This window comes from Oncorhynchus mykiss, chromosome 1 (assembly GCF_013265735.2).
Source record: "Oncorhynchus mykiss isolate Arlee chromosome 1, USDA_OmykA_1.1, whole genome shotgun sequence".
Classification (NCBI taxonomy): domain Eukaryota; kingdom Metazoa; phylum Chordata; class Actinopteri; order Salmoniformes; family Salmonidae; genus Oncorhynchus; species Oncorhynchus mykiss.
In genome coordinates, this window is record NC_048565.1 from 94247401 (window position 1) to 94273788 (window position 26388).

At 45.5% G+C, this 26388-nt stretch overlaps 1 protein-coding gene across 4 annotated transcripts; it reads right to left on the bottom strand.

Annotated features, from left to right (window-relative positions):
- Positions 1 to 26336, bottom strand: LOC110531877 (acyl-CoA dehydrogenase short/branched chain). Of its 4 annotated transcripts, none has more exons than XR_005053382.1 (11): positions 26106 to 26336; positions 24700 to 24859; positions 22864 to 22964; positions 20816 to 21022; positions 13607 to 13777; positions 12316 to 12441; positions 10921 to 11103; positions 6251 to 6388; positions 5630 to 5729; positions 403 to 533; positions 1 to 360 (listed from the first exon to the last, which is right to left on the bottom strand). XR_005053382.1 is itself a non-coding variant. In XM_036989044.1 (11 exons), exons 1-10 carry the CDS (start codon positions 26136 to 26138, stop codon positions 457 to 459), a joined length of 1296 nt encoding a protein of 431 aa, XP_036844939.1. In that variant the 5' UTR covers positions 26139 to 26336; the 3' UTR covers positions 1 to 347; positions 445 to 456. The 4 variants fall into 4 exon arrangements, 3 of the variants coding, with proteins under 3 accessions (XP_036844939.1, XP_036844930.1, XP_036844949.1); XM_036989044.1 differs by having other exon boundaries at positions 1 to 347; positions 445 to 533; XM_036989035.1 differs by having other exon boundaries at positions 1 to 402; positions 445 to 533.
- Positions 26337 to 26388: the final 52 nt, after the last annotated feature.

A 26388-nucleotide genomic window follows, 5' to 3' on the forward strand; every position in this document is an offset into this window, starting at 1 on the left:
GAATACGGTCAGGAGACCAGGTCAGGAGACCAGGTCAGGAGATCAGTCTACACGATGAGGAAACAGCCAGATCAGGTCAGGAGACCAGGTCAGGAGGTCAGTCTACACGATGAGGAAACAGCCAGATCAGGTCAGGAGACCAGGTCAGGAGGTCAGTCTACACGATGAGGAAACAGCCAAACCAGGGCAGGAGACCAGGTCAGGAGGTCAGTCTACACGATGAGGAAACAGCCAGACCAGGGCAGGAGACCAGGTCAGGAGGTCAGTCTACACGATGAGGAAACAGCCAGACCAGGGCAGGAGGTCAGGTCAGGAGATCAGTCTACACGATGAGGAAACAGCCAGACCAGGGCAGGAGGTCAGGTCAGGAGGTCAGTCTACACTATGAGGAAACAGCCAGACCAGGTCAGGAGATCAGTCTACACGATGAGGAAACAGCCAGACCAGGTCAGGAGGTCAGTGATCATACTCCTTGTCTATAAACTTGGCCATGGTGGACAGCTGGATGTTGGTTGTGCCCTCATAAATGGTACCTGTGTAGATACAGAGACGGAGGAACAGCTTTAATGACCAGCTTTAATCACCAATACAGGAATAGAACATTACAGACGACATGTTATCACACGTTAATGTCCATAACTTCCACCAATATTTAAAAGAGAGAGTTTTCCTTAAATCAGTACTGGACCAAAGAGAAACAGTTCACTCAGTCTGTCGAACTGCGCCTGGATCTGCCAAAATGTCTGCCATCAACAGTTAGGACGCCACAGGGCCCCGTCCTCTTACCTAGGACGCCACAGGGCCCCGTCCTCTTACCTAGGACGCCACACAGGGCCCCGTCCTCTTACCTAGGACGCCACAGGGCCCGTCCTCTACCTAGGACGCCACACAGGGCCCCGTCCTCTTACCTAGGACGCCACAGGGCCCCGTCCTCTTACCTAGGACGCCACACAGGGCCCCGTCCTCTTACCTAGGACGCCACAGGGCCCGTCCTCTACCTAGGACGCCACACAGGGCCCCGTCCTCTTACCTAGGACGCCACAGGGCCCCGTCCTCTTACCTAGGACGCCACACAGGGCCCCGTCCTCTTACCTAGGACGCCACACAGGCCCCGTCCTCTACCTAGGACGCCACAGGGCCCCGTCCTCTTACCTAGGACGCCACAGGGCCCCGTCCTCTTACCTAGGACGCCACAGGGCCCCGTCCTCTTACCTAGGACGCCACAGGGCCCCGTCCTCTTACCTAGGACGCCACAGGGCCCCGTCCTCTTACCTAGGACGCCACAGGGCCCCGTCCTCTTACCTAGGACGCCACAGGGCCCCGTCCTCTTACCTAGGACGCCACAGGGCCCCGTCCTCTTACCTAGGACGCCACAGGGCCCCGTCCTCTTACCTAGGACGCCACAGGGCCCCGTCCTCTTACCTAGGACGCCACAGGGCCCCGTCCTCTTACCTAGGACGCCACACAGGGCCCCGTCCTCTACCTAGGACGCCACAGGGCCCCGTCCTCTTACCTAGGACGCCACACAGGGCCCCGTCCTCTACCTAGGACGCCACAGGGCCCCGTCCTCTTACCTAGGACGCCACACAGGGCCCCGTCCTCTTACCTAGGACGCCACACAGGGCCCCGTCCTCTTACCTAGGACGCCACACAGGGCCCCGTCCTCTTACCTAGGACGCCACACAGGGCCCGTCCTCTTATTTTGGACAAACCCCCTCTCTCCTAGCACCCCCCTCTCTCCTAGCACCCACCCCCTCTCTCCTAGCACCCACCCCCTCTCTCCTAGCACCCCCCTCTCTCCTAGCACCCCCCTCTCTCCTAGCACCCCCCTCTCTCCTAGCACCCCCCTCTCTCCTAGCACCCCCCTCTCTCCTAGCACCCACCCCCCTCTCTCCTAGCACCCCGCTCTCTCCTAGCACCCCCCTCTCTCCTAGCACCCCCCTCTCTCCTAGCACCCCCCTCTCTCCTAGCACCCCCCTCTCTCCTAGCACCCCCCTCTCTCCTAGCACACCAAGGTCAGACCAGACACCTTGCTGTGGCCCAATAACTAGCTAGCTAACTGTAGTTATGACGTTCCTAAACACCACCCCCCCCTCCCCACTCCACCTTGCTGTGGCCCAATAACTAGCTAGCTAACTGTAGTTATGACGTTCCTAAACACCATCCCCCCCCTCCCCACTCCACCTTGCTGTGGCCCAATAACTAGCTAGCTAACTGTAGTTATGACGTTCCTAAACACCATCCCCCCCCCTGCCCACTCCACCTTGCTGTGGCCCAATAACTAGCTAGCTAACTGTAGTTATGACGTTCCTAAACACCATCCCCCCCCCCCTGCCCACTCCACCTTGCTGTGGCCCAATAACTAGCTAGCTAACTGTAGTTATGACGTTCCTAAACACCATCCCCCCCCCTCCCCACTCCACCTTGCTGTGGCCCAATAACTAGCTAGCTAACTGTAGTTATGACGTTCCTAAACACCACCCCCCCCCCCCCCCCCTGCCCACTCCACCTTGCTGTGGCCCAATAACTAGCTAGCTAACTGTAGTTATGACGTTCCTAAACACCATCCCCCCCCCTGCCCACTCCACCTTGCTGTGGCCCAATAACTAGCTAGCTAACTGTAGTTATGACGTTCCTAAACACCATCCCCCCCCCTGCCCACTCCACCTTGCTGTGGCCCAATAACTAGCTAGCTAACTGTAGTTATGACGTTCCTAAACACCACCCCCCCCTCCCCACTCCACCTTGCTGTGGCCCAATAACTAGCTAGCTAACTGTAGTTATGACGTTCCTAAACACCATCCCCCCCCTCCCCACTCCACCTTGCTGTGGCCCAATAACTAGCTAGCTAACTGTAGTTATGACGTTCCTAAACACCACCCCCCCCTCCCCACTCCACCTTGCTGTGGCCCAATAACTAGCTAGCTAACTGTAGTTATGACGTTCCTAAACACCATCCCCCCCCCTCCCCACTCCACCTTGCTGTGGCCCAATAACTAGCTAGCTAACTGTAGTTATGACGTTCCTAAACACCATCCCCCCCCCCCTGCCCACTCCACCTTGCTGTGGCCCAATAACTAGCTAGCTAACTGTAGTTATGACGTTCCTAAACACCATCCCCCCCCCTGCCCACTCCACCTTGCTGTGGCCCAATAACTAGCTAGCTAACTGTAGTTATGACGTTCCTAAACACCATCCCCCCCTCCCCACTCCACCTTGCTGTGGCCCAATAACTAGCTAGCTAACTGTAGTTATGACGTTCCTAAACACCATCCCCCCCCCTCCCCACTCCACCTTGCTGTGGCCCAATAACTAGCTAGCTAACTGTAGTTATGACGTTCCTAAACACCACCCCCCCCCCTCCCCACTCCCACCTTGCTGTGGCCCAATAACTAGCTAGCTAACTGTAGTTATGACGTTCCTAAACACCACCCCCCCCCCCCCCTCCCCACTCCCACCTTGCTGTGGCCCAATAACTAGCTAGCTAACTGTAGTTATGACGTTCCTAAACACCATCCCCCCCCCTGCCCACTCCACCTTGCTGTGGCCCAATAACTAGCTAGCTAACTGTAGTTATGACGTTCCTAAACACCATCCCCCCCCCTCCCCACTCCACCTTGCTGTGGCCCAATAACTAGCTAGCTAACTGTAGTTATGACGTTCCTAAACACCATCCCCCCCCCTGCCCACTCCACCTTGCTGTGGCCCAATAACTAGCTAGCTAACTGTAGTTATGACGTTCCTAAACACCACCCCCCCCTCCCCACTCCACCTTGCTGTGGCCCAATAACTAGCTAGCTAACTGTAGTTATGACGTTCCTAAACACCATCCCCCCCTCCCCAATTCACCTTGCTGTGGCCCAATAACTAGCTAGCTAACTGTAGTTATGACGTTCCTAAACACCACCCCCCCCTCCCCACTCCACCTTGCTGTGGCCCAATAACTAGCTAGCTAACTGTAGTTATGACGTTCCTAAACACCATCCCCCCCCCCCCCCACTCCACCTTGCTGTGGCCCAATAACTAGCTAGCTAACTGTAGTTATGACGTTCCTAAACACCATCCCCCCCCCCCTGCCCACTCCACCTTGCTGTGGCCCAATAACTAGCTAGCTAACTGTAGTTATGACGTTCCTAAACACCATCCCCCCCCCTGCCCACTCCACCTTGCTGTGGCCCAATAACTAGCTAGCTAACTGTAGTTATGACGTTCCTAAACACCATCCCCCCCCCTGCCCACTCCACCTTGCTGTGGCCCAATAACTAGCTAGCTAACTGTAGTTATGACGTTCCTAAACACCACCCCCCCCTCCCCACTCCACCTTGCTGTGGCCCAATAACTAGCTAGCTAACTGTAGTTATGACGTTCCTAAACACCATCCCCCCCTCCCCACTCCACCTTGCTGTGGCCCAATAACTAGCTAGCTAACTGTAGTTATGACGTTCCTAAACACCATCCCCCCCCTCCCCACTCCACCTTGCTGTGGCCCAATAACTAGCTAGCTAACTGTAGTTATGACGTTCCTAAACACCACCCCCCCCTCCCCACTCCACCTTGCTGTGGCCCAATAACTAGCTAGCTAACTGTAGTTATGACGTTCCTAAACACCACCCCCCCCCTCCCCACTCCACCTTGCTGTGGCCCAATAACTAGCTAGCTAACTGTAGTTATGACGTTCCTAAACACCATCCCCCCCTCCCCACTCCACCTTGCTGTGGCCCAATAACTAGCTAGCTAACTGTAGTTATGACGTTCCTAAACACCACCCCCCCCCTGCCCACTCCACCTTGCTGTGGCCCAATAACTAGCTAGCTAACTGTAGTTATGACGTTCCTAAACACCACCCCCCCCTCCCCACTCCACCTTGCTGTGGCCCAATAACTAGCTAGCTAACTGTAGTTATGACGTTCCTAAACACCATCCCCCCCCCTCCCCACTCCACCTTGCTGTGGCCCAATAACTAGCTAGCTAACTGTAGTTATGACGTTCCTAAACACCATCCCCCCCCTGCCCACTCCACCTTGCTGTGGCCCAATAACTAGCTAGCTAACTGTAGTTATGACGTTCCTAAACACCATCCCCCCCCCCCTGCCCACTCCACCTTGCTGTGGCCCAATAACTAGCTAGCTAACTGTAGTTATGACGTTCCTAAACACCACCCCCCCCTCCCCACTCCACCTTGCTGTGGCCCAATAACTAGCTAGCTAACTGTAGTTATGACGTTCCTAAACACCATCCCCCCCTCCCCACTCCACCTTGCTGTGGCCCAATAACTAGCTAGCTAACTGTAGTTATGACGTTCCTAAACACCATCCCCCCCCCTCCCCACTCCACCTTGCTGTGGCCCAATAACTAGCTAGCTAACTGTAGTTATGACGTTCCTAAACACCACCCCCCCCTCCCCACTCCACCTTGCTGTGGCCCAATAACTAGCTAGCTAACTGTAGTTATGACGTTCCTAAACACCCCCCCCCCCCCCCCCCCCCCACTCCACCTTGCTGTGGCCCAATAACTAGCTTGCTAACTGTAGTCATGACGTTCCTAAACACCACCCCACAGAGTCATGCTACCCACCGGGTTGCATAGCAACAGTACAGGAAAAGCTTTGGAACTAGCCATAGAAACTTACCTATTTTACAATCTCTGTAGTACTTCTCAACAGGGTAGTCTTTGGTGAAGCCTACCCCTCCCATCCACTCGATGCATTTTGAAGTGGTCAACGTTGCCACCTAATTTATGCAGAAAAGAACAAGGAACAATCAACACAAATACTGTGATGCTGTTGAATGAAGTAGTTTGGATTTACACTGTTCATTCCCTGTACCCCTCTCCGAGCAGGGCGGGACCCCTCTCCGAGCAGGGTGGGGACCCCTCTCCGAGCAGGGCGGGGACCGCTCTCGGAGCAGGGTGGGACCCCTCTCGGAGCAGGGTGGGGACCCCTCTCGGAGCAGGGCGGGACCCCTCTCGGAGCAGGGTGGGGACCCCTCTCGGAGCAGGGCGGGACCCCTCTCGGAGCAGGGTGGGGACCCCTCTCGGAGCAGGGCGGTGACCCGTCTCCGAGCAGGGCGGTAACCCTCTCCGAGCAGGGCGGGACCCCTCTCCGAGCAGGGTGGGGACCCCTCTCGGAGCAGGGCGGGACCCCTCTCCGAGCAGGGTTCTGATACAGGACCAGTCCAGTGATTATATGATCGTAGATCAGCACTCTGAGACGCTGTATGAACGTGGGCCTTGGTCTCTACATTCAGCTCACCTCTGAGGTGAAGTACTTGGCCATGCAGGCCTCCTTGATGAAAGGTCTTCCAGCCTCCTTCAGCCGGGCAGCGTTGTAGGTAAGCAGCCTGGCAGCCTCTATCTGGGTGGCTACATGGGCGATCTGGTGCTGCATGGCCTGAAACACATTACAGAACACCCTTTAGATGTGGTGCTGTAACACATTACAGAACACCCTTTAGATGTGGTGCTGTAACACATTACAGAACACCCTTTAGATGTGGTGCTGTAACACATTACAGAACACCCTTTAGATGTGGTGCTGTAACACATTACAGAACACCCTTTAGATGTGGTGCTGTAACACATTACAGAACACCCTTTAGATGTGGTGCTGTAACACATTACAGAACACCCTTTAGATGTGGTGCTGTAACACATTACAGAACACCCTTTAGATGTGGTGCTGTAACACATTACAGAACACCCTTTAGATGTGGTGCTGTAACACATTACAGAACACCCTTTAGATGTGGTGCTGTAACACATTACAGAACACCCTTTAGATGTGGTGCTGTAACACATTACAGAACACCCTTTAGATGTGGTGCTGTAACACATTACAGAACACCCTTTAGATGTGGTGCTGTAACACATTACAGAACACCCTTTAGATGTGGTGCTGTAACACATTACAGAACACCCTTTAGATGTGGTGCTGTAACACATTACAGAACACCCTTTAGATGTGGTGCTGTAACACATTACAGAACACCCTTTAGATGTGGTGCTGTAACACATTACAGAACACCCTTTAGATGTGGTGCTGTAACACATTACAGAACACCCTTTAGATGTGGTGCTGTAACACATTACAGAACACCCTTTAGATGTGGTGCTGTAACACATTACAGAACACCCTTTAGATGTGGTGCTGTAACACATTACAGAACACCCTTTAGATGTGGTGCTGTAACACATTACAGAACACCCTTTAGATGTGGTGCTGTAACACATTACAGAACACCCTTTAGATGTGGTGCTGTAACACATTACAGAACATCCTTTAGATGTGGTGCTGTAACACATTACAGAACACCCTTTAGATGTGGTGCTGTAACACATTACAGAACACCCTTTAGATGTGGTGCTGTAACACATTACAGAACACCCTTTAGATGTGGTGCTGTAACACATTACAGAACACCCTTTAGATGTGGTGCTGTAACACATTACAGAACACCCTTTAGATGTGGTGCTGTAACACATTACAGAACACCCTTTAGATGTGGTGCTGTAACACATTACAGAACACCCTTTAGATGTGGTGCTGTAACACATTACAGAACACCCTTTAGATGTGGTGCTGTAACACTACAGAACACCCTTTAGATGTGGTGCTGTAACACATTACAGAACATCCTTTAGATGTGGTGCTGTAACACATTACAGAACACCCTTTAGATGTGGTGCTGTAACACATTACAGAACACCCTTTAGATGTGGTGCTGTAACACTACAGAACACCCTTTAGATGTGGTGCTGTAACACATTACAGAACACCCTTTAGATGTGGTGCTGTAACACATTACAGAACACCCTTTAGATGTGGTGCTGTAACACATTACAGAACACCCTTTAGATGTGGTGCTGTAACACATTACAGAACACCTTTTAGATGTGGTGCTGTAACACATTACAGAACACCCTTTAGATGTGGTGCTGTAACACATTACAGAACACCCTTTAGATGTGGTGCTGTAACACATTACAGAACACCCTTTAGATGTGGTGCTGTAACACATTACAGAACACCCTTTAGATGTGGTGCTGTAACATATTACAGAACACCCTTTGGATGTGGTGCTGTAACACATTACAGAACACCCTTTAGATGTGGTGCTGTAACACATTACAGAACACCCTTTAGATGTGGTGCTGAAACACATTACAGAACACCCTTTAGATGTGGTGCTGTAACACATTACAGAACACCCTTTAGATGTGGTGCTGTAACACATTACAGAACACCCTTTAGATGTGGTGCTGTAACACATTACAGAACACCCTTTAGATGTGGTGCTGTAACACATTACAGAACACCCTTTAGATGTGGTGCTGTAACACATTACAGAACACCCTTTAGATGTGGTGCTGTAACACATTACAGAACACCCTTTAGATGTGGTGCTGTAACACATTACAGAACACCCTTTAGATGTGGTGCTGTAAACACATTACAGAACACCCTTTAGATGTGGTGCTGTAACACATTACAGAACACCCTTTAGATGTGGTGCTGTAACACATTACAGAACACCCTTTAGATGTGGTGCTGTAACACATTACAGAACACCCTTTAGATGTGGTGCTGTAACACATTACAGAACACCCTTTAGATGTGGTGCTGTAACACATTACAGAACACCCTTTAGATGTGGTGCTGTAACACATTACAGAACACCTTTTAGATGTGGTGCTGTAACACATTACAGAACACCCTTTAGATGTGGTGCTGTAACACATTACAGAACACCCTTTAGATGTGGTGCTGTAACACATTACAGAACACCCTTTAGATGTGGTGCTGTAACACATTACAGAACACCCTTTAGATGTGGTGCTGTAACACATTACATAACACCCTTTAGATGTGGTGCTGTAACACATTACAGAACACCCTTTAGATGTGGTGCTGTAACACATTACATAACACCCTTTAGATGTGGTGCTGTAACACATTACATAACACCCTTTAGATGTGGTGCTGTAACACATTACAGAACACCTTTTAGATGTGGTGCTGTAACACATTACAGAACACCCTTTAGATGTGGTGCTGTAACACATTACAGAACACCCTTTAGATGTGGTGCTGTAACACATTACAGAACACCCTTTAGATGTGGTGCTGTAACACATTACATAACACCCTTTAGATGTGGTGCTGTAAACACATTACAGAACACCCTTTAGATGTGGTGCTGTAACACATTACATAACACCCTTTAGATGTGGTGCTGTAACACATTACAGAACACCTTTTAGATGTGGTGCTGTAACACATTACAGAACACCCTTTAGATGTGGTGCTGTAACACATTACATAACACCCTTTAGATGTGGTGCTGTAAACACATTACAGAACACCCTTTAGATGTGGTGCTGTAACACATTACAGAACACCCTTTAGATGTGGTGCTGTAACACATTACATAACACCCTTTAGATGTGGTGCTGTAACACATTACAGAACACCCTTTAGATGTGGTGCTGTAACACATTACAGAACACCCTTTAGATGTGGTGCTGTAACACATTACAGAACACCCTTTAGATGTGGTGCTGTAACACATTACAGAACACCCTTTAGATGTGGTGCTGTAACACATTACAGAACACCCTTTAGATGTGGTGCTGTAACACATTACAGAACACCCTTTAGATGTGGTGCTGTAAACACATTACAGAACACCCTTTAGATGTGGTGCTGTAACACATTACAGAACACCCTTTAGATGTGGTGCTGTAACACATTACAGAACACCCTTTAGATGTGGTGCTGTAACACATTACAGAACACCCTTTAGATGTGGTGCTGTAACACATTACAGAACACCCTTTAGATGTGGTGCTGTAACACATTACAGAACACCCTTTAGATGTGGTGCTGTAAACACATTACAGAACACCCTTTAGATGTGGTGCTGTAGCACATTACAGAACACCCTTTAGATGTGGTGCTGTAGCACATTACAGAACACCCTTTAGATGTGGTGCTGTAACACATTACAGAACACCCTTTAGATGTGGTGCTGTAACACATTACAGAACACCCTTTAGATGTGGTGCTGTAACACATTCCAGAACACCCTTTAGATGTGGTGCTGTAACACATTACAGAACACCCTTTAGATGTGGTGCTGTAACACATTACAGAACACCCTTTAGATGTGGTGCTGTAGCACATTACAGAACACCCTTTAGATGTGGTGCTGTAACACATTACAGAACACCCTTTAGATGTGGTGCTGTAACACATTACAGAACACCCTTTAGATGTGGTGCTGTAACACATTACAGAACACCCTTTAGATGTGGTGCTGTATCATATTACAGAACACCCTTTAGATGTGGTGCTGTAACACATTACAGAACACCCTTTAGATGTGGTGCTGTAACACATTACAGAACACCCTTTAGATGTGGTGCTGTAACACATTACAGAACACCCTTTAGATGTGGTGCTGTAACACATTACAGAACACCCTTTAGATGTGGTGCTGTAACACATTACAGAACACCCTTTAGATGTGGTGCTGTAAACACATTATATAAGCATCATGATCACTAGTGTGCTGGAGTTTCCTTCCAATACAACACTGGTTCTGTGTGGCTAAGGAACCCACAGCCCACAGCAATGCCAGGGCTGTGGGTTCGATTCCCGCTGGGGCCAACCAGGCTAAAACGTATGCAGCCATGACTGAGTCGTTTTGGATTATTTTATTTTTTTAAAGTATCTGCTAAATGACCTCGATTATTGTTCAAGATGGAGAATAATGGAGGTTTTTAAAATGAATCACAAAGATGAGTTTGATAGAAGTCAGTAAGCCACACACTGGTCACAGCAGCAACACCTACAAGTGGAGAAACATTCATCCCATGACCAGGAAATGTATATATATTTTTTAAATGAATATGTTTTTTAACCTGGAAGTCGAAGATGCGTTTGCCAAACTGAACCCTCTGTCTGGTGTAGGGAACGGCCTGGTCGAAGCAACCCTGAGCCAGGCCCAGCATCTGAGCGGCGATCCCAATCCTGCCCTCGTTCAGCATGCCGATGGCGTACTTGTATCCGTGGCCGATCTGACCCAAGACGTTCTTCTCAGGAACCTTCAACAAAACCAAAGAAATCTCTGGTCGACCAACAGCCTATCGGACCAATCAATGGACCAGTCGACTAAATGGGGTCAGCCCGACAAAATATATAGACAGAATCTAAAATACGGATACTCTAAAAATGGCCACTTCTAGAGAGTACAGACACATTTCATATACGCAGCTAGAAGGTTCATTATTATTATTATTATTATTATTATTATTATTATTATTCATTATTATACACACATTACATGACCATTCAGTCAACATGCTTCTGATCTGATGGACAGGTTGATGCATATCAGATTCACCTTTTCATTGTTGGTTGTTGTTACGGTCTATATTTGTTCATATATAGAATGTGTGCCTTGATGTTGTCCAGGTTGAAGAGCCTACCCACCTTGATGTTGTCCAGGTTGACGAGCCTACCCACCTTGATGTTGTCCAGGTTGACGAGCCTACCTACCTTGATGTTGTCCAGGTTGACGAGCCTACCTACCTTGATGTTGTCCAGGTTGAAGAGCCTACCTACCTTGATGTTGTCCAGGTTGAAGAGCCTACCTACCTTGATGTTGTCCAGGTTGAGAGGACAGGTTGAAGAGCCTACCTACCTTGATGTTGTCCAGGTTGAAGAGCCTACCTACCTTGATGTTGTCCAGGTTGAAGAGCCTACCTACCTTGATGTTATCCAGGTTGAAGAGCCTACCTACCTTGATGTTGTCCAGGTTGAAGAGCCTACCTACCTTGATGTTATCCAGGTTGAAGAGCCTACCTACCTTGATGTTGTCCAGGTTGAGAGAACAGTTTGAAGAGCTTACCCACCTTGATGTTGTCCAGGTTGAAGAGCCTACCCACCTTGATGTTGTCCAGTTTGAAGAGCCTACCCACCTTGATGTTGTCCAGGTTGAGAGGACAGGTTGAAGAGCCTACCTACCTTGATGTTGTCCAGGTTGAAGAGCCTACCTACCTTGATGTTGTTCAGGTTGAAGAGCCTACCTACCTTGATATTATCCAGGTTGAAGAGCCTACCTACCTTGATGTTGTCCAGGTTGAAGAGCCTACCTACCTTGATGTTGTCCAGGTTGAAGAGCCTACCTACCGTTATGTTATCCAGGTTGAAGAGTCTACCCACCTTGATGTTGTCCAGGTTAAGAGGACAGGTTGAAGAGCCTACCTACCATGATGTTGTCCAGGTTGAGAGGACAGGTTGAAGAGCCTACCTACCTTGATGTTATCCAGGTTGAGAGGACAGGTTGAAGAAGCTCTCAGACCCAGTTTGTTCTCCTTCTTGCCGATCTGAAGCCCCTCGGTGTCTCTGTCCACGATGAAGCAGGTGATACCTCGGTGACCCTGTCGACAAAAGAGGAAGTTTACTGTCAATTTACTGCTGGATACAAAATCAAACTTTATTGGTCACATACACAGGTTCCAACAGCGTGTAAACCAGGAAGTAGCTGTTTCCTAGGAGCTACCACTCAACAGGACATATCAAACACTAAGGAGAAACTCCTCTACAGCCTGAAGACAAACACTAAGGAGAAACTCCTCTACAGCCTGAAGACAAGACAAACACTAAGGAGAAGCTCCTCTACAGCCTGAAGACAAGACAAAAACTAAGGAGAAACTCCTCTACAGTCTGAAGACAAACACTAAGGAGAAACTCCTCCACAGTCTGAAGACAAGACAAACACTAAGGAGAAACTCCTCTACAGTCTGAAGACAAACAGTGGTGACTGCGTGGGTTGGTGACTGCGTGGGTTTGTTTGGTGACTGCGTGGGTTTGTTTGGTGACTGCGTGGGTTGGGTTGGTGACTGCGTGGGTTGGGTTGGTGACTGTGTGGGTTGGGTTGGTGACTGCGTGGGTTGGGTTGGTGACTGCGTGGGTTGGTGACTGCGTGGGTTTGTTTGGTTACTGCGTGGGTTGGTGACTGCGTGGGTTAGTGACTGCGTGGGTTTGTTTGGTGACTGCGTGGGTTGGTGACTGCGTGGGTTGGTGACTGCGTGGGTTGGTGACTGCGTGGGTTTGTTTGGTTACTGCGTGGGTTGGTGACTGCGTGGGTTTGTTTGGTGACTGCGTGGGTTGGTGACTGCGTGGGTTGGTGACTGCGTGGGTTGGTGACTGCGTGGGTTGGTGACTGCGTGGGTTGGTGACTGCGTGGGTTTGTTTGGTGACTGCGTGGGTTGGTGACTGCGTGGGTTTGTTTGGTGACTGCGTGGGTTGGTGACTGCGTGGGTTGGGTTGGTGACTGCGTGGGTTGGTGACTGTGTGTGTTTGTTTTGTGACTGCGTGGGTTGGGTTGGTGACTGCGTGGGTTGGGTTGGTGACTGAGTTTGGATGGTGACTGCGTGGGTTGGGTTGGCGACTGCGTGGGATGGGTTGGTGACTGCGTGGGTTGGGTTGGTGACTGTGTGGGTTGGGTTGGTGACTGCGTGGGTTTGTTTGGTTACTGCGTGGGTTGGTGACTGCGTGGTTCGGTGACTGCGTGGGTTGTTGACTGCGTGGGGTTGAACTCACAGCAGACGGGTCCACGTTGGCCATCACCAGAAACACCCCGGCTTGCTCTGCGTTGCTGATCCACATCTTGGAACCGTTGATGACGTAATAGTCTCCATGTTTGTCAGCGCGGGTCTTCAGAGAGAAGGCATCGCTACCCGACTCTGCTTCTGACAGGCAGAAACTACCAACCTACAGGACAGGACAACAAGGTATCATTACATGGACAGGTCTGGAACTACCAACCTACAGGACAGGACAACAAAGTGTTAGCATCATTACATGGACAGGTCTGGAACTACAGGACAACAAGGTATAATTACATGGACAGGTCTGGAACTACCAACCTACAGGACAGGACAACAAGGTATCAGCATCATTACATGGACAGGTCTGGAACTACAGGACAGGACAACAAGGTATCAGCATCATTACATGGACAGGTCTGGAACTACAGTACAGGACAACAAGGTATCAGCATCATTACATGGACAGGTCTGGAACTACAGGACAACAAGGTGTCAGCATCATTACATGGACAGGTCTGGATCTACAGGACAGGACAACAAGGTGTCAGCATCATTACATGGACAGGTCTGGAACTACAGGACAACAAGGTATCAGCATCATTACATGGACAGGTCTGGAACTACAGGAAAACAAGGTGTCAGCATCATTAAATGGACAGGTCTGGATGTACAGGACAACAAGGTGTCAGCATCATTACATGGACAGGTCTGGAACTACAGTACAGAACAACAAGGTGTCAGCATCATTACATGGACAGGTCTGGAACTACAGTACAGAACAACAAGGTGTTAGCATCATTACATGGACAGGTCTGGAACTACAGTACAGGACAACAAGGTGTCAGCATCATTACATGGACAGGTCTGGAACTACAGGACAACAAGGTGTCAGCATCATTACATGGACAGGTCTGGAACTACAGTACAGGACAACAAGGTGTCAGCATCATTACATGGACAGGTCTGGAACTACAGGACAACAAGGTGTCAGCATCATTACATGGACAGGTCTGGAACTACAGTACAGGACAACAAGGTGTCAGCATCATTACATGGACAGGTCTGGAACTACAGGACAACAAGGTATCAGCATCATTACATGGACAGGTCTGGATCTACAGGACAGGACAACAAGGTGTCAGCATCATTACATGGACAGGTCTGGAACTACAGGAAAACAAGGTATCAGCATCATTACATGGACAGGTCTGGAACTACAGTACAGGACAACAAGGTATCAGCATCATTACATGGACAGGTCTGGAACTACAGGACAACAAGGTGTCAGCATCATTACATGGACAGGTCTGGAACTACAGTACAGGACAACAAGGTATCAGCATCATTACATGGACAGGTCTGGAACTACAGGACAACAAGGTGTCAGCATCATTACATGGACAGGTCTGGAACTACAGTACAGGACAACAAGGTATCAGCATCATTACATGGACAGGTCTGGAACTACAGTACAGGACAACAAGGTGTCAGCATCATTACATGGACAGGTCTGGAACTACAGGACAACAAGGTGTCAGCATCATTAAATGGACAGGTCTGGATGTACAGGACAACAAGGTGTCAGCATCATTACACTGACAGGTCTGGAACTACAGTACAGAACAACAAGGTGTCAGCATCATTACATGGACAGGTCTGGAACTACAGGACAACAAGGTGTCAGCATCATTAAATGGACAGGTCTGGATGTACAGGACAACAAGGTGTCAGCATCATTACATGGACAGGTCTGGAACTACAGTACAGAACAACAAGGTGTCAGCATCATTACATGGACAGGTCTGGAACTACAGTACAGAACAACAAGGTGTTAGCATCATTACATGGACAGGTCTGGAACTACAGTACAGGACAACAAGGTGTCAGCATCATTACATGGACAGGTCTGGAACTACAGGACAACAAGGTGTCAGCATCATTACATGGACAGGTCTGGAACTACAGTACAGGACAACAAGGTGTCAGCATCATTACATGGACAGGTCTGGAACTACAGGACAACAAGGTATCAGCATCATTACATGGACAGGTCTGGATCTACAGGACAGGACAACAAGGTGTCAGCATCATTACATGGACAGGTCTGGAACTACAGGAAAACAAGGTATCAGCATCATTACATGGACAGGTCTGGAACTACAGTACAGGACAACAAGGTATCAGCATCATTACATGGACAGGTCTGGAACTACAGGACAACAAGGTATCAGCATCATTACATGGACAGGTCTGGAACTACAGTACAGGACAACAAGGTGTCAGCATCATTACATGGACAGGTCTGGATCTACAGGACAACAAGGTATCAGCATCATTACATGGACAGGTCTGGATCTACAGGACAACAAGGTGTCAGCATCATTACATGGACAGGTCTGGAACTACAGGACAACAAGGTGTCAGCATCATTACATGGACAGGTCTGGAACTACAGTACAGAACAACAAGGTGTCAGCATCATTACATGGACAGGTCTGGAACTACAGTACAGGACAACAAGGTATCAGCATCATTACATGGACAGGTCTGGAACTACAGTACAGGACAACAAGGTGTCAGCATCATTACATGGACAGGTCTGGAACTACAGGACAACAAGGTGTCAGCATCATTAAATGGACAGGTCTGGATGTACAGGACAACAAGGTGTCAGCATCATTACACGGACAGGTCTGGAACTACAGTACAGAACAACAAGGTGTCAGCATCATTACATGGACAGGTCTGGAACTACAGGACAACAAGGTGTCAGCATCATTACATGGACAGGTCTGGAACTACAGTACAGGACAACAAGGTGTCAGCATCATTACATGGACAGGTCTGAAACTACAGGACAACAAGGCGTCAGCATCATTACATGGACAGGTCTGGAACTACAGGACAACAAGGCGTCAGCATCATTACATGGACAGGTCTGGATGTACAGGACAACAAGGTGTCAGCATCATTACATGGACAGGTCTGGAACTACAGGACAACAAGGCGTCAGCATCATTACATGGACAGGTCTGGAACTACAGTACAGAACAACAAGGTGTCAGCATCATTACATGGACAGGTCTGGAACTACAGAACAACAAGGTGTCAGCATCATTACATGGACAGGTCTGGAACTACAGGACAACAAGGTATCAGCATCATTACATGGACAGGTCTGGAACTACCAACCTACAGGACAACAAGGTATCAGCATCATTACATGGACACGTCTGGAACTACAGTACAGAACAACAAGGTATCAGCATCATTACATGGACAGGTCTGGAACTACCAACCTACAGGACAACAAGGTATCAGCATCATTACATGGACAGGTCTGGAACTACAGGACAATAAATTATAGAAAATACATATCCTTCAGACCACTGCAATTTCGCTGGTACACCATTGACATTTAAATGTTATTGAAATATTAACTTCTAATTACTACCCCAAATATGGCTGCCATTGAATGACAACTTAAAACGGTAATGTCTATTCTATGATGTATATTTCTATGATTTCAATAGGTTTCCTATGGAGGATTGACAGTAAAATGTTAAAACTACAGATATTAGTACCATTTATCAGCCAAAACATTATATCCACCCTGTATTCAAGATCCTGTTGTGTCTCAACCAATCGTAGGCACAATATAGAAACCTCAGCTGTAAAATATGGTCCAAGATACAACACGAAGAAGAAACAGCTGTAAAATATGGTCCAAGATACAACACGAAGAAGAAGAAACAGCTGTAAAATATGGTCCAAGATACAACACGAAGAAGAAGAAACAGCTGTAAAATATGGTCCAAGATACAACACGAAGAAGAAACAGCTGTAAAATATGGTCCAAGATACAACACGAAGAAGAAGAATTAACAGCTGTAAAATATGGTCCAAAATACAACACGAAGAAGAAGAAGAAACAGCTGTAAAATATGGTCCAAGATACAACACGAAGAAGAAACAGCTGTAAAATATGGTCCAAGATACAACACGAAGAAGAAACAGCTGTAAAATATGGTCCAAGATACAACACGAAGAAGAAACAGCTGTAAAATATGGTCCAAGATACAACACGAAGAAGAAACAGCTGTAAAATATGGTCCAAGATACAACACGAAGAAGAAGAAGAAACAGCTGTAAAATATGGACCAAGATACAACACAAAGAAGAAGAAACAGCTGTAAAATATGGTCCAAGATACAACACGAAGAAGAAGAAACAGCTGTAAAATATGGTCCAAGATACAACACGAAGAAGAAGAAACAGCTGTAAAATATGGTCCAAGATACAACACGAAGAAGAAGAAACAGCTGTAAAATATGGTCCAAGATACAACACGAAGAAGAAGAAACAGCTGTAAAATATGGTCCAAGATACAACACAAAGAAGAAACAGCTGTAAAATATGGTCCAAGATACAACACGAAGAAGAAGAAACAGCTGTAAAATATGGTCCAAGATACAACACGAAGAAGAAACAGCTGTAAAATATGGTCCAAGATACAACATGAAGAAGAAACAGCTGTAAAATATGGACCAAGATACAACATGAAGAAGAAACAGCTGTAAAATATGGTCCAAGATACAACACGAAGAAGAAGAAACAGCTGTAAAATATGGTCCAAGATACAACACGAAGAAGAAACAGCTGTAAAATATGGTCCAAGATACAACACGAAGAAGAAACAGCTGTAAAATATGGTCCAAGATACAACATGAAGAAGAAACAGCTGTAAAATATGGTCCAAGATACAACACGAAGAAGAAGAAACAGCTGTAAAATATGGTCCAAGATACAACACGAAGAAGAAACAGCTGTAAAATATGGTCCAAGATACAACACGAAGAAGAAGAACAGCTGTAAAATATGGACCAAGATACAACATGAAGAAGAAACAGCTGTAAAATATGGTCCAAGATACAACACGAAGAAGAACAGCTGTAAAATATGGTCCAAGATACAACATGAAGAAGAAACAGCTGTAAAATATGGACCAAGATACAACACGAAGAAGAAACAGCTGTAAAATATGGTCCAAGATACAACACGAAGAAGAAGAAACAGCTGTAAAATATGGTCCAAGATACAACACGAAGAAGAAACAGCTGTAAAATATGGTCCAAGATACAACACGAAGAAGAAACAGCTGTAAAATATGGACCAAGATACAACACGAAGAAGAAACAGCTGTAAAATATGGTCCAAGATACAACACAAAGAAGAAAAAGAAACAGCTGTAAAATATGGTCCAAGATACAACACAAAGAAGAAACAGCTGTAAAATATGGTCCAAGATACAACACGAAGAAGAAGAAACAGCTGTAAAATATGGTCCAAGATACAACACGAAGAAGAAGAAACAGCTGTAAAATATGGTCCAAGATACAACACGAAGAAGAAGAAACAGCTGTAAAATATGGACCAAGATACAACACGAAGAAGAAGAAACAGCTGTAAAATATGGACTGAGATACAACACGAAGAAGAAACAACAGAGTGAAGAATGAAGCAGGTTTTCCTCTAGGACTTTACCTGTAATTAGCTCTATTTTTTTTATCCTGAAAAGTACTGGGGAGTTTAACGATTACAAGCATACCCATAACATGATGCATTAAAAAAAATCCAAAATTGAATCCATTTTAAATTCAGGCTGTAACAACAACACAATGTGTTTAAACGTGAAGTGGATATTTTCTGAAGGCGTTGTAGGTCTGTTAAATGTCTTGTGAACCAGTAGCGCCCTCTACTGGCTATAATCAAGAGACGTTAGCTACATGATCAGAAGCTTTATTTAAAAACTTACTAGTTCAGCCTTAAATCAAAACACATAGATACAGACTACCTCTCACTACCCTTAAATCAAAACACACTACCTCTCACTACCCTTAAATCAACACACTACCTCTCACTACCCTTAAATCAACACACTACCTCTCACTACCCTTAAATCAAAACACACTACCTCTCACTACCCTTAAATCAAAACACACTACCTCTCACTACCCTTAAATCAAAACACACTACCTCTCACTACCCTTAAATCAAAACACACTACCTCTCACTACCCTTAAATCAACACACTACCTCTCACTACCCTTAAATCAACACACTACCTCTCACTACCCTTAAATCAAAACACACTACCTCTCACTACCCTTAAATCAACACACTACCTCTCACTACCCTTAAATCAAAACACACTACCTCTCACTACCCTTAAATCAAAACACACTACCTCTCACTACCCTTAAATCAACACACTACCTCTCACTACCCTTAAATCAAAACACACTACCTCTCACTACCCTTAAATCAACACACTACCTCTCACTACCCTTAAATCAACACACTACCTCTCACTACCCTTAAATCAAAACACACTACCTCTCACTACCCTTAAATCAACACACTACCTCTCACTACCCTTAAATCAAAACACACTACCTCTCACTACCCTTAAATCAACACACTACCTCTCACTACCCTTAAATCAACACACTACCTCTCACTACCCTTAAATCAAAACACACTACTTCTCACTACCCTTAAATCAAAACACAGATGCACTACCTCTCACTACCCTTAAATCAAAACACACTACCTCTCACTACCCTTAAATCAAAACACACTACCTCTCACTACCCTTAAATCAACACACACTACCTCTCACTACCCTTAAATCAACACACTACCTCTCACTACCCTTAAATCAACACACTACCTCTCACTACCCTTAAATCAAAACACACTACCTCTCACTACCCTTAAATCAAAACACACTACCTCTCACTACCCTTAAATCTAAACACACTACTTCTCACTACCCTTAAATCAAAACACACTACCTCTCACTACCCTTAAATCAAAACACACTACCTCTCACTACCCTTAAATCAACACACTACCTCTCACTACCCTTAAATCAACACACTACCTCTCACTACCCTTAAATCAACACACTACCTCTCACTACCCTTAAATCAACACACTACCTCTCACTACCCTTAAATCAAAACACACTACCTCTCACTACCCTTAAATCAAAACACACTACCTCTCACTACCCTTAAATCAAAACACACTACCTCTCACTACCCTTAAATCAACACACATAGGCCACATATTTCCTCTCAGGCTAGAAACCCGTTGAATAAAATCAATACGACACGCAACCTGTTAAGTCACTCACCATGTCTGTTGACAGCCGGCTGAGATACCTCTCTTTCTGGGCTGCGGTCCCCAGCTTGGTGAACAGCGTGTTGATGAGGGTGTTCTGGATGTCACACAGCACGGCCACGGAGGCGTCCACTTTGGCCAGCTCCTCAATGACCAGGATGGAGGAGAAGAACGTGGAGCCGGTGCCTCCGTACTCTGGGTCGATCTCTATGCCCATCAGCTGGGAAGTGACAATGAATCATCTGACAAATTAATGGGGAATACTCAGGTACATACAACAGGGTGGTGTTCAGGACATACTTTAACGTGTTCTTTTGGACAACAGGGCAGTGTCCATTTTGACAACAGGGCAGTGTCCTTTTTGACAACAGGGCAGTGTCCATTTTGACAACAGGGCAGTGTCCATTTTGACAACAGGGCAGTGTCCATTTTGACAACAGGGCAGTGTCCTTTTTGGACAACAGGGCAGTGTCCATTTTGACAACAGGGCAGTGTCCTTTTTGACAACAGGGCAGTGTCTAATGAACATGACGGAGGTCTATTCCACGATAACGGAATTATGCTGCGACTTCCAAATATTACTAAACAAAAAAAACATGTATTTAAAAAGTTTAAACAAACCAACTCCATGCACAAGGACTAATTTTAACAATTTCCCTTTGAACATTTGACAAAAATACATTCCCTAGAAGAACTGCGCCGATGCAAAGTTTGGTAACAGAATTTCGGTAAAATCTCCCTCAGTTTCTTATGTGAGAACGCTTTACAAAAACTCTAAATATACACTGAGAGTACAAAACATTAGGAACACCTTCCTAATATTGAGTTGCACCTCCTTTAGCCCCTCAGAACAGCATCAATTCGTCAGGAAATGGACTCTACAAGGTGTCGAACGCATTCCACAGGGGATGCTGGCCCATGTTGACTCCAATGCTTCCCCAACAGTTGTGTCATGTTGGCTGGATGTCCTTTGGGTGGTGGACCGTTCTTGATACACACGGGGAAACTGTTGAGTGTGGAAAACCCAGCAGCGTTGCAGTTCTTGACACAAACCGGTACCCCTGGACCCTACAACCCAGTTCAAAGGCACTTTTAATATTTTGTCTTGACCATTCACCCTCTGAATGACACACATACAACATTCATGTCTCAAGGCTTAAACATCCTTCTTCTCCTCCCCTTCATCTACACTGATTGAAGTGGATTTAACAAGTGACATCAATAAGCGATCATAGCTTTCACCTGATTAGTCTGTCATTGCACATTTTGTACACTCAGTGTCTTGAGAATGAAGATTCCAAGATGTCTGCTGATATCCCATTCTTTCTGCAGACATGACACCTCGACTTCAAAAATATATATTTTGGTTATTGAAGTACACTAAGTTGATTTCCATCAGGTAACAGAATTACGGTAACGGAACTACATCATGGGTCCCTGATCAGTATTCTACAGAAATGCATAATTATGGATATGAATATAATTATCTTCATGGTGATGTATCCTGGGTAATATCCTGCTTTACATATTTGGGTATTATTCTACACACTGGCTAGTATTCTAATGAGCTCCGCCCCCAAACAAATTCATTATCCTCATGAAGAGAGAAAATATCTTAAAACACACAGTAGGGTCTGAAATGATTGACATTCATTATCCTCATGAAGAGAGAAGAGAAAATATCTTAAACACACAGTAGGGTCCGAAATGATTGACACCCTTGATAAAGAGGAGCTTAAATGACTGTATAAAATAAATCATTCAAACACTGAGCTGTATGCTAAAAAAATAAAACAGCGTCAATTATATTAGTTTCTACTAATTGAAAATGCAATTTTGTTTAACTAGCAATAGTTGATTATTATTATTTTTTTTTTTTAAAGGAAGGGGTCAAAATGACCTCACCTTGAGAGGATACTGCACTTAGCTTGAAATTTTAGCCCCACTTCAAGTTGGTTCAAATGGGTCCTTATGAGCTTCACGTTGGTTCTAAATGGGTCCTTTTACATGGAAATGCCCTGAGCCTAATGACCATAGGATGTAAAGCAGAGAAACACATACCCCCTGTTCAAAGAGGGACTTTATCACTTCCGGGTCCATGAGAGAGTTTTCGTCCATCTTCGACACGAACGGGGCAAGACGCTCCTGTGCAAACTTGTTCACTGTTCAAATGTGGGACATTAAAATGAAATGCAATGTGACTTGATTAATTGAACTTACATAAAACCAAATTCATGACAAATTAGACCAATCCATAGCATGATCCAGTCTGTTTATTACATCTTATTGGTTGGTTTTAGTGCTATATAATCACACACACAATACCAGTCAAAAGTTTGGACACACTTACTCATTCCAGGGTTTTTCTTTATTTTAACTATTTTCTACATTGTAGAACAATAGTAAAGACATCAAAACTATGAAATAACAAAATATATTTTAGATTCTTCAAATTAGCCACCCTTTGCCTTGATGACAGCTTTGGCACACTCTTGGCATTCGCTCAACCAGCTTGATGAGGTAGTCACCTGGAATGCATTTCAATTAACAGGTGTGCCTTGTTAAAAGTTCATTTGTGGAATTTCTTTCCTTCTTAATAAGTTTGGGCCACTCAGTTGTATTGTGACAAGGTAGGGATGGTATACAGAATATAGCCCTATTTGGTAAAAGACCAAGTCCATATTATGGCAAGAACAACTCAAATAAGCAAAGATAAATGACAGTCCATCATTACTTTAAGACATGAAGGCCAGTCAATCTGGAAAATTTCAAGAACTTTGAAAGTTTCTTCAAGTGCAGTCGCAAAAAAACATCAAGTGCTGTGATGAAACTGGCTCTCATGAAGACCGCCACAGGAAAGGAAGACCCAGAGTTACCTCTGCTGCAGAGGATAAGTTCATTAGAGTTACCAGCCTCAGATTGCAGCCCAAATAAATGCTTCAGAATTCAAGTAACAGACACATCTCAACATCAACTGTTCAGAGGAGACTGCGTGAATCAGGCCTTCATGGTCGAATTGCTGCAAAAAAATCCACTAAAGGACACCAGTAAGAAGAGACTTGCTTGGGGCAAGAAACACGAGATATTAGACTGGTGGAAATCTGTCCTTTTTGTCTGTAGAGTGCAAACTTGAGATTTTTGGTTCCAACCGCCGTCTTTTTGAAATGCAGAGTAGGTGAACGGATTATCTCAGCACGTGTGGTTCCCACCATGAAGCATGGAGGAGGTGGTGTTATGGTGTGGGGTGCATTGCTGGTGACACGGTCTGTGATTTATTTAGAATTCTTGGCAGTCTTAGCCAGCATGGCTACCACAGCATTCTGCATTGATATGCTATCCCATCTGGTCTGGGCTTAGTGGGACTATCATTTGTTTTTCAACAGGACAATGACCCAACACACCTCTAGGCGGCGTAAGAGCTATTTGACCATCAGATGACCTGGCCTCCATAATCACCCAACCTCAACTCAACTCAATTGAGATGGTTTGGGTTGAGTTGGACCACAGAGTGAAGGAAAAGTAGCCAACAAGAAGTCAGCATTGGTGGGAACTCCTTCAAGACTGTTGGAAAAGCATTCCTCGTGAAGCTGGTTGAGAGAATGCCATGAGTGTGTAAAGCTGTCAAGGCAAAGGGTGGATACTTAAGAATGTAAAATATAACATCATTTGATTTGTTTAACACTTTTTTGCTTACTACATGATTCCATATGTGTTATTTCATAGTTCGGATGTCTTCACTATTATTCTGCAATGTAGAAAATAGTTTTAAAAAAACTTTTAAAAACTTGAATGAGTAGGTGTCAACTTTTGACTGGTATTGTATGTGATATATATATATATATATATATATACACTTTGTTGCTCTGCCTACTGTATATCCGGCATGCTCCAACTCACCAGCATCCCTCATCATCCCCTCCTCCTCAGAATATGTCTGTAGTGGAGGGTAGGTGACCCCCAGAGCAGCAGCCTGCTCTGCAGACATGTCTGGTTGGGTGGATCTGTTCCGCAGCCCATGTTGGCACACACTCCATGGTCGGGACACCTGCCTACCAACCTGAAATAACACAGTTACCTTTTTCGCTGATGGATGACATGATACAACTTGAGTGTCTAGGCAAAAAGTTGCCACTCTACTCAATCCCCAAAAATGATTTGCCCGGCTATCCAAACTCCTTGTTCGGTCAGCCATCCATTTGATTAAATCCATTTGAATTCAATCCCTTTTTGACAGCACCCCCTTTGATTTGTACCAAACCTTTCACACATATTTGCCCATCGTAGAAGTGCTCGGAAAGGGACTTTTTGCACATGAATGCAAAAAACATTCAAGAGAAATGTGACCTATTTTGCATACCCCACCATACCACGAGACATCCATGTCTTCATCACCAGAAAAAATAAACAGTTGAGTTTGATTTCATAAAAGCTTAAAAACAGGGTTGTCAATAAAAAATAAAATAAAAATTGACGATTTTATTTATTTAAAATTTGTTTTTACCTTAAATATAAATAATCTACAAAAGCATTAATTCATTTAAGTAGTATTTTTCCAATTTGATTCCCATTGTAGTACATTTATCCGCCAAAACATTATACCCACCCTGTATTCAAGATCATGTTGTCTCAACCAATGGTGGGCACAAGTAGGGCTTACAACATATACGAATATAGTTGGAGGTCCAGACATCAGAGAACGTTTGACAACCCTGTTTGAAAGCTTTTATGATATCAAACTCAACCGTTTATTTGTTTCCAGTAGTGAAGACACGGATGTCTCATGGTAAAGTGGGGTATGCAGAATAGGTCAACTTTGAGCACCTTTTGCTCTTGGAATGTTTTGGCACTCAGGTTTTTAAAAAATCACTTTCTGAGCACTTCTAAAATGTTAAATAGTGACCGTAGCAAGCGACAATAGAGCAGTGGAACAATTCAGTTTGAGTCGTCAGGCAACAAACATATATCCATTCTCCAGCATGAGTGAATATGAGAGAGTGGTGGCTATATACGGCAAGATAAAAAGCAGTGACACAGGCAGGACATTTCTTCATGAGTAACTTGTGGTGTAACTGACGCAGGCGGTAACTAACTAGCTAACGTTATGTCATTTTTATTATCATGCAGCTAACTAGCCAACGCGTTGTGTGATAGCAGGTTTCGAAATGGGGTAATTTAAAGTTACAAAAAAAACACTCACTAGCTAAGTTCGTATTTCTAATGAAGTATGACTACACAAAGACAACCTATCCTAAAAACAACAATGTGAACGAAGAAACCGCTTTTGCATTACTTATTCGTCTCACCTTTGAGAAGCACCTGATCAAGGGCGAAGCCATGTTTTTCTCTTGTTTACATCTGAGTGTGTTCACTTTCCTATTGACCGGGTGAAACAGCGACCGTGGAACGGTTTTCGCATCTTTCACTTTGGTAGAACGTGATCAGCTTTTACTCATGTCTTCAATTTTATATACGCAGGGTATCTTTAATCAAATAAACATGTTTCTCTAGGCAAACCCTTTCTCTTTCTGCTGTTGTATTTCCAACTAGGAGCTTTTCACTGACAGTCGGCTCTGTGCTTCTGAAATG